Source organism: Diabrotica virgifera, chromosome 9, assembly GCF_917563875.1.
Source record: "Diabrotica virgifera virgifera chromosome 9, PGI_DIABVI_V3a".
NCBI lineage: Eukaryota > Metazoa > Arthropoda > Insecta > Coleoptera > Chrysomelidae > Diabrotica > Diabrotica virgifera.
In genome coordinates this window covers 67,157,576-67,166,180 of record NC_065451.1, presented here as the reverse complement: position 1 = coordinate 67,166,180, position 8,605 = coordinate 67,157,576, and the positions used below count along the sequence as shown (strand labels likewise).

The 8,605-nt window shown below is 30.7% G+C and overlaps 1 protein-coding gene across 2 annotated transcripts; it reads left to right on the top strand.

Moving 5' to 3' along the window:
• Window positions 1–382: 382 nt before the first annotated feature.
• Window positions 383–7,107, top strand: LOC126892474 (uncharacterized). Of its 2 annotated transcripts, XM_050662005.1 has the most exons (7): window positions 383–626; window positions 3,420–3,818; window positions 3,883–3,927; window positions 4,171–4,248; window positions 4,500–4,744; window positions 4,949–5,107; window positions 6,959–7,107. In XM_050662005.1, exons 2-6 carry the CDS (start codon window positions 3,434–3,436, stop codon window positions 5,087–5,089), a joined length of 894 nt encoding a protein of 297 aa, XP_050517962.1. In that variant the 5' UTR covers window positions 383–626; window positions 3,420–3,433; the 3' UTR covers window positions 5,090–5,107; window positions 6,959–7,107. The 2 variants fall into 2 exon arrangements, with proteins under 2 accessions (XP_050517962.1, XP_050517961.1); XM_050662004.1 differs by lacking the exon at window positions 383–626 and having other exon boundaries at window positions 2,466–3,818.
• Window positions 7,108–8,605: the final 1,498 nt, after the last annotated feature.

The following is an 8,605-nucleotide window of genomic DNA, read 5'->3' as shown; positions in this document are numbered from 1 at the left end:
ATATATATATATATATATATATATATATATATATATATATATATATATATATATATATATATATATATATATATATATCTTGGACGAATATTCTGTGAATATTCCCAACAGAATATCCATAGAACAATACTATGGGTAAATTCTAAGAATATTTCTCGATGAATATTCTTCAGTAGCACATCCTTAGAATATCTCTCGAGGAATATTCTTTGGGAGCAGATCCCCAGAATATTCTTTTAAGACATTTCTAAAAAGCTAAATAGTAAAGGGCCATGTGTACATAGTGAAAAACCGAAGAAGAATTGACGGTCGTGCTGTCTGCTGTCAAACATTTGTTTTTGTTCAATGGAATAGCACAAGTGTATAATGATGTTTATGAAAAAGAAGCAAGTTTAATAGTTGTAGCTTTGTTTTAATCACGTCAAAACATAAACAAGAGAACAAATCAAGTATCTATAATCACTCCATGGTGTATTCTTTGATGTAACACGTGTAACACCATTGTTCCATGATCATTTTGGCGGCATCGGCTTGTGGCATCGGCATTCTTCATTCTCGGCAAGCAAAGCAAGTAGCAATAGGCGACTTTTTAAACAAGCATCGGCCAAAATTTTGTGGATATTAATGTAAGTACAATTTTAAGTTACTTTATAAAATGCCACGAAAGCATACTATGTTAAAACGAAACCGTAATTTTTATCTAAGAACAAATAGGGAAATAGTTCAAGTTCTAAACTATGTTAAGGAAAATGCGGGAACACGTGAAAGTAAAACCACAGTAAAAACTAACTATGATCAAGGATCTTCTAATGAGTTTATTAATGTAGCCTCACAATCTGATATTTCCGATGAATGTATGGGTGATCCAATAATTAATTTAAGTAGTGAGGAGAGTGATTTAGATACAGTAATGTCCAGTAATGAAACAATTCATAATTTAGAAACTGTTCCAAACCAGATTTTAAACTCTGATACTACATTTTTTATTAAACCAACGAATTCAACAGGGTTCAATAAATTGCGAGACTGGGCCGTTTCATATAGTGTACCCCATTCATCACTCAGAGCTTTGTTAGATATTTTAAGATCCTTTTCCTCAGAAGAAAGTAATAATCTCTCTCAATTACCTCATGATCCAAGAACCTTCTTATACACTCCAAAGTGTACTATTATGAGAAATGTAACTCCCGGTCATTACTGTCATGTTGGTATAGAACAAGGTTTAGAAAATCATTATAAAAAGTTTAATATGAAACCCACAGCTCGAGATTGTATAGAAATAGGTATAAATATTGATGGCCTACCATTGTCAAAAAGCTCAGCTAGTCAAGTTTATCCGATTTTGGGAATAAATAATAAATGTAGTTTAAACAGTCCAGTATTTTTGATAGGGATTTATCACGGATATGAAAAACCTCATGATTTTAACAATTTTTTGTCTGAATTTGTGGATGAGGCAAATAATTTAATTCAAAATGGAGTTGTGGTGTTTGGACAATCCTATGCATTTAAAATCAGTATGTTTTTATTTGATGCAGTTGCAAAGGCTTTGATACTAAAAATTAAAGGACATTCCGGCTACAGTTCATGTACAAAATGTACTCAGGAAGGGGAATATATAAGTGATAGAGTGTGTTTTACAGATTTGAATTTTATTAAAAGAACACATGATAATTTTAGTAAGCAGGATGATTCAGATCATCATACAGGGACTACCATTCTAAGTGAAATTAAAAACATAAATCTAATAACTGATATACCATTAGACTACATGCACCTAATTGCATTAGGAGTTGTAAAAAAATTGTTTGTGGAATTTGGTGTAACGGGCGACCTCCACATAAACTATCCAGTAGACAAATTGAAAATATATCTGCAAAGTTGGTGGAAATGTCTGGTTATATTCCATCAGAATTTTCTCGTCAACCTCGAACTTTAAAAGAATCAAAACGCTGGAAAGCTACTGAATATAGACAGTTTTTAATTTACACAGGTCCAGTTGTTTTGAAAGATATAATAGAAAAGCAAAAATATCAAAATTTTTTAATGCTTTCCGTTTCAATACATTTATTATTAAGTTTGACAGATAGCAACAATGTAGATGTAATAGATTATGCAGAGGCTTTATTAAGAAAATTTGTCGAAACCGTTCAGAGGTTATATGGTAAACAAATAATGTCACACAATTTTCATAATCTGCTGCATTTAGCTGATGACTGTCGAAAATTTGGTTCATTAGAGAATTTCAGTAATTTTTCTAGTGAAAATTTTTTGCAGAGTTTACTTAAGCAGGTTAGAAAGCATGACAAACCTCTTCAGCAAATTATTCGGCGTAATTATCAACTAAACACTAATAAAATTCAATTTACTCCACAAAATAGAAATAAGGAAATTCCTTTCCAATTTTGTTTAGAAAGAGAATATGTAGGGGGTGTTTTAATAGACGATACTACAGGGCATGAATTTAAAAAAATATGCTTTGAGAAATTTGCATTATCTCTTTCTTTAAAAGATTCTTGTTGCATCCTAAAAGATAAGTCAATTATTGAAATTAAAAATATTGTATATTGCCCTAGATTACATCAGAATGTAGTAATAGGTTCAGAATATCAGAGTAAATCTGACTTTTTTAACATTCCTTGTAATTCATCAAACTTGGATATATTTTTAGTAGAAAATTTAAGTACTTTAAAATATTGGCCAATATCAGATATAGCATTAAAATGCTGTAGAATGCCTTACAATAACAAATTTGTAGTTGCACCTCTACTGCACTGAATAGTAATATATGTAACAATTAAGATGCTTCCTGCATGGTGATTCGGTATTTATTAAGGTTGATCTTACCCTACTGAGAAATGTTCCTTGACCATTTTTTAAATACTTTTTAATTTTCTTTTAAAATTACTTTTAAATAGTCCCAGTTCCAGTTATTTAAAAGAGTTCCATCATATATATTGATTCAGTATAGGCTCGTAGTTAAAATTAGAATAAATTATTATACGTAAACCTTTTACACCAACTAACTCTCAATTACATAAAAAAGAAATTACAAAAAATTGTTAAAAAATGGTGAAGAAATGTTCGTCATTATAGTAAGATCAACCTTAAAGTTGGTTTATTTTTTATTATCAAGAAAGAGTTGTTATATTTGTAGCTTCTGTATTTGTGAAATAAAAAAGTGGAGATATGCATGCATGTTAGGCTGATATTAAAAAAATTAAAACTGCACCTATGGTTATTTTGGGTATATGCAGCCTGTATTTTATTGTTTTTATTATTTTTATTACCTTATTTATTGAAGAGCACTACTGAACTATTATCAGGAAGCAATCTTATTGCACATAAAATCATAAAATTCTACAATATTTTAATAAGTTACATATCTTTTTTTTATGGAACACTGGAAACCTACAAAGAATTTGTTGAAGAAATGCCTTGGGTTGTTTTGAGATTTCCAGAAAGTGAAACAATTGAGGCAGTACCAGCTAAGTGGTATGACAAAGCAAACAAACTTTGTAAATTTCCTCCCGTGGACGATCATACTGAGAAGGAGTTATCCAACTTTATTATTGAAGAATATGACCCCTTAGAGGAATGGCCAATACATGAGGCAGTGTTAGAAAGCCAGACAGAATTTGTACTGTTTAACAAAGCTCACATTAGAGCTAGTAAAGCGTGCAATAGCCAGAATTACAAATCAGATAAAGAAACTGTGTTACCACAAAAGAGACCTCCTAAACCAAGGAAAATAGCGAGCAGTAGTAGTGAGCAGGACTCAGATGGGTCAGATCTGGTTTTTGAACATTCATTTCCTAGTAAGTTGTAAAATTAAAAAGGTGTTATTATAAATTTTAATTTTGTAATTCTATTTTATTGCAGAGTCTAAGAAAGAACAACATGAAAAGTGTACCCCATCTAAATCAAGTGAGCACATTTTTAATAATAAAATAAGTTTTATGAGGTGATGATTCATTTTAACTTGCTGTACTGTAAATATAATATATGATATGAACTCATAGTGTTATAGTCACTTGCATATATCTACCACCAAAGCAAGTGAACTGACAAACGTACCGTTCGACAGATTGGAGTACAAATTCAAGTGCTGTGGCACATTCTTTAATGTGTATTTTTACATAAGCTTTATTTATAACTATGATCTTTTAGGAACTCATCCAAATATTGGATTAGAAAACAAACAGGAAGTAAAAACCGTGCAAGAAACTTCCAAACCCACACCAACAAGTAAGTTATTTTCTAATTGTTATTGAATTTCTACAATTAAAGACCATTCACATTGTGCTTAAGTACTAATTTCAGTTTATGTATTGGCTGTAAATCAACTTTACAGATGTTAAACTGATTTTTTAACAATTAAAAAAATTGATGGTTTGCGTGAAAACAATATGAATTGTTAACAAAAAGTACGGCTCAATACTACAGTGAAAGCACCTATGTAGTTGCTATTTGGTCAATAATTTTGATTTTTGTTTTAGATGCCAATGCTCAAGAAACTGCAATTTCATATTTAATAAGAATAAAAAGAACGTTAGAATTACAAGAACAAAAACTTAGTGAAATTGACAGAAAAGTGGATGAATTGTCCACTATAATCAGAGGGCAACAAAAAAGTACAGATATAACTGATGATGAAGTTCATAAGAAATTACCTCTATCCACCTTAGAAGAACTAGGAGACGTTGAAAAGCTACTAGAAAATGCTACAAATCTAGACAACTTTGTGAGTGATATTCTTATATTTTTAAAATTTTTTTGAGACTTTGTATTGAAAATATTCAATGTTTATATTCTGACAATTTTTATTTGAGTACGATTCATCTGTATCTATATCAAAAGGAGATTCAAGCGCATTCTCAACAATGAATCACACTCAAATAAAAATTGTTAGACTACAGTTAGAAATCTAATAAGTGACTGTCTGCAGGTTATTTACATGCGTCAGGTGGGAGGTTTTGATTACAAGGAAAGTGTCAGGAGATGCTTGAAAAAAATCTTCAATGATCAATTAGCAGTTATCTACAGTTTTCAAGGTCATAAGGGGAAAATCCCTTTAATAAGACTCTAATTTGCACTGCCGTAATAAGTGAGTATATATTTTGTTAAAATTTGACAGTTTTGTGTAGAAATAAATCAGATTATTAAACAAGTTTATCAAAAATAATATTCCTCAGTATTATACGTTTGTTTTATGACCGACAAATTTTATTTAATTCATTTACTGGGAATCGGTCAGGAATATAAAAAAATTCTGTTGTTTCTGTACATTTCGGTTTATTTTAATTTAAACCCTTTTCAACAGTTTGTCCCCTCATAGAGGTTATATAGTCGTTAGTGATTTCGTGTGTCAAATATAAATAAATAAATATAAATATATTTGACACACGAAACCACTAACGACTAACCTCTATGAGGTGACAAACTGTTGAAAATGGTTTAAATTAAAATAAACCGAAACGTACAGAAACAAAAGAATTTTTTTATATTCCTGACCGATTCCCAGTAAATGAATTAAATAATAATTCCTCAGTATTTATTTTAAATAGAACTCACAGCGAATATTAAAGGAGCAGGCTAAATTTAGAGTTACCAGAAGGCAGCAATTTTCTTAAATTAATACTTGTCATTGATTGATTCTACATAGAACTTGAAATATGTTTCCCTGTATATAAAGATTTAGTCAAAATAATTAAATATTCTAATGAAAGTTCTTCAACCTACTACAATTGAAAGCGTGAGATAGATAGATAGAAATGTTGGTGAGTTAAAATTGATGTATCAAGTCAAAATCGGAAATACTGTAGCTGTTTTGTAGTACATGACAGGCTATTTTTGACTACCTATTCCATGAACTTTTATTTGGCAATTTTATATGTAGTAGGGCCATAATACTAGATAAAATTGATAAAAGTTTATACATTATTTCCGATTTTAACTTGATACAGTTTACCCAAATAAGCCGGTCATAGTGTATTGGAACTTTCTTATGCAGGGTGCGGCAGGTAAACTGCCGGTTAAAAAGATCTCGAGAATTAAAGATCACTGAAAACTCAAAATTGATATGTACCCTGCATTGATATGTATGTTTCTTATGCACCCTGCATAAGAAAGTTCCAATACACTATGACCGGCTTATTTGGGTAAACTGTATCAAGTTAAAATCGGAAATAATGTATAAACTTTTATCAATTTTATGTAGTATTATGGCCCTACTACATATAAAATTGCCAAATAAAAGTTCATGGAATAGTTAGTCAAAAATAGCCTGTCATGTACTACAAAACAGCTACAGTATTTCCGATTTTGATCATAGGGTGATAAAAATCAATAATTTTAAATTCTAGGAATATTTTGTTTTATCAGTATTTTGATTATTGTTCAAAATAGCTTACATGTTCCTATCTTAACTTTTTATTTACTATCCATTGCCATTTAATTAAAACAAATACAGGATGGTCAAAAATTCGGAATTCTCGACTACCCTGTATTTGTTTCAATTAAATGTCAATGTATAGTAAATAAAAAGTTAGGATAGGAAAATGTAATCCGTTCTGACCAATAATCAATACTTTTAAAACAAAAAATTCCTAAAATTTAAAAATATCGATTTTTAACACCCTATATCTTCGGAACTATTCACCTTTGGACTTAAATGTGATAGATCAGTGAAATCAGCTCCTAAAGGACAATCTAAAAATGCCATAAAATTCAAGATGTCCCATTAAAAAAAAACAAAGTTATAACCAACTTCCGGTGTAACCGGAAGTAGCAAAAGGATGCTGATTTGTACTAAATAGTTCACCCTTGAAAATCCCTACATGCCAATTCTTAGTTTTCAGTGCCTTTTAATTCTCGAGATCTTTCTAACCAATGGTTTATCTGCCGCACCCTGTATAGATAATCCAAATATGAAAACTAAAATAAATATTTTTTTTAGAATCTATATTGAAACTACATATAGATTGTATATCTAAGGAAGTCGAAGTAGCCATAAGCAAATGGCTGACAAAAGCCAAAGAGAGGATGAAGAAAAACGAAGAACACACAATTAATTTTAATTTGGAAATAAAGAGTTAATTAATATTAGTTAATATTTTAATATTCTCATTCATATATTTCCCCAAAATACTGATACAGCAAACGCAATTATAGAAAATGTTCAGCGCAGTTTTTCTTTCTTGGTTAATAGAGCGAGTACACATTGGTGAAGCAATACAACCTACAACGTTTTGCTTTACCAATATGTGTCCTATTAATCGAGAAGAAAAAACCGCTTCTAATACCATTACTCAAAAGTTTTGTTATTAATTATGTTTTTGCTTTATCTGTGTGCACTCGGCCTAATTTACATAAAATATTACTGCAGTGCAAAATGTGCATGCGAATATTCTTTAAATATGTTACTTGGAAAGCCCAGAGAATATTTAAGGAATATCTAGAATATTCCCGATGGCATTGCCCCTTGAATGTGCGAGCCTGGATATTCATGGATCATTCAAGGAATATCTGCAATATTCATGGTATATTTCCTTGGAGTGCTTCCCCGAATGTACCTGTTTGAATGTCTTTAGGATATCCCGGTAATATCTGAAATATGCGTGGAATATCACTTGAAGATATTCTTTGAATGCGGAACGTTTATATGATATTCATAGAATATCTGGGATATTAGTGGAATATTCTCCAGAGATATCCGTCGGATATCGCTAGGACTGAACAAAATGCTGGTCCTAGGAATATTCTATAAAGAATATATATATCTAGGGGACATTCACTGAATATTCCATTATTCTTTTAGGACATTCTATGAATGTCCTATGAATCACATTTTGCTATCTGGGATAACTACATTGTCATGTGCAATTAGAACATGTAAATATAATATATTAGTAGAACCTAGGATGAGATTGGGTGATGTTGAAAACATCCTTGGAATATTCTTCCCATATACTAAAAATATGTGCGATAGTACATTCTAAGTATATAAATAGAAGGTATATAGCACTTCCTTGGAATATTCTTCCCATATACTAAAAATATGTGCGATAGTACATTCTAAGAATATAACTAGAAGGTATATGTATAGCACCTCCTTAGAACCTTCTAAAAAGTATGTTCTTGGTATATACTGAAAATAAGTGCGGTAGTACATTCTAAGTATATACATAGAACGTTTAAATAGTGTAATGTAGTATATACTCAGTATCTGCTCTGCACATTCGCAATGGTAATTACGTATATTCTCAGTATATACTTTTTCTTAAAAGTATGTTCTATGAATCTACTAAGAACATGAAATTGTTATGTGGGTACCCCATCCAAAAAGTGCACAACGTCCCTAAAGAAGTTTTCACTTCAAAAACCTACATCATTAGTCAAGAAAAACTCAATCTGATAGAAAGTATATTTATTGGCTTTGTGACCTTGAATCAAATACAGACATATGAATTCAAACTTAAGAGGAAACAGTAGCGATCAACAGGTAGCGAAAACGCGTTCCAAGATTGCGGCTGTAATTTTGAATATTTTTTCGAGATATTTGGCATACGTATTCGTAACATAATAAAGAATGGCGGTACAGAGC

Bases quoted from the DNA above. Each gene is read 5' to 3' on its own strand.
- LOC126892474 (XM_050662004.1), top strand. From the start codon at position 3,194: ATGCATGTTAGGCTGATATTAAAAAAATTAAAACTGCACCTATGGTTA. The intron at 3,819-3,882 runs GTAAGTTGTAAA...ATTTTATTGCAG, and splicing joins TTTTGAACATTCATTTCCTA to AGTCTAAGAAAGAACAACAT. The intron at 3,928-4,170 runs GTGAGCACATTT...ATGATCTTTTAG, and splicing joins GTGTACCCCATCTAAATCAA to GAACTCATCCAAATATTGGA.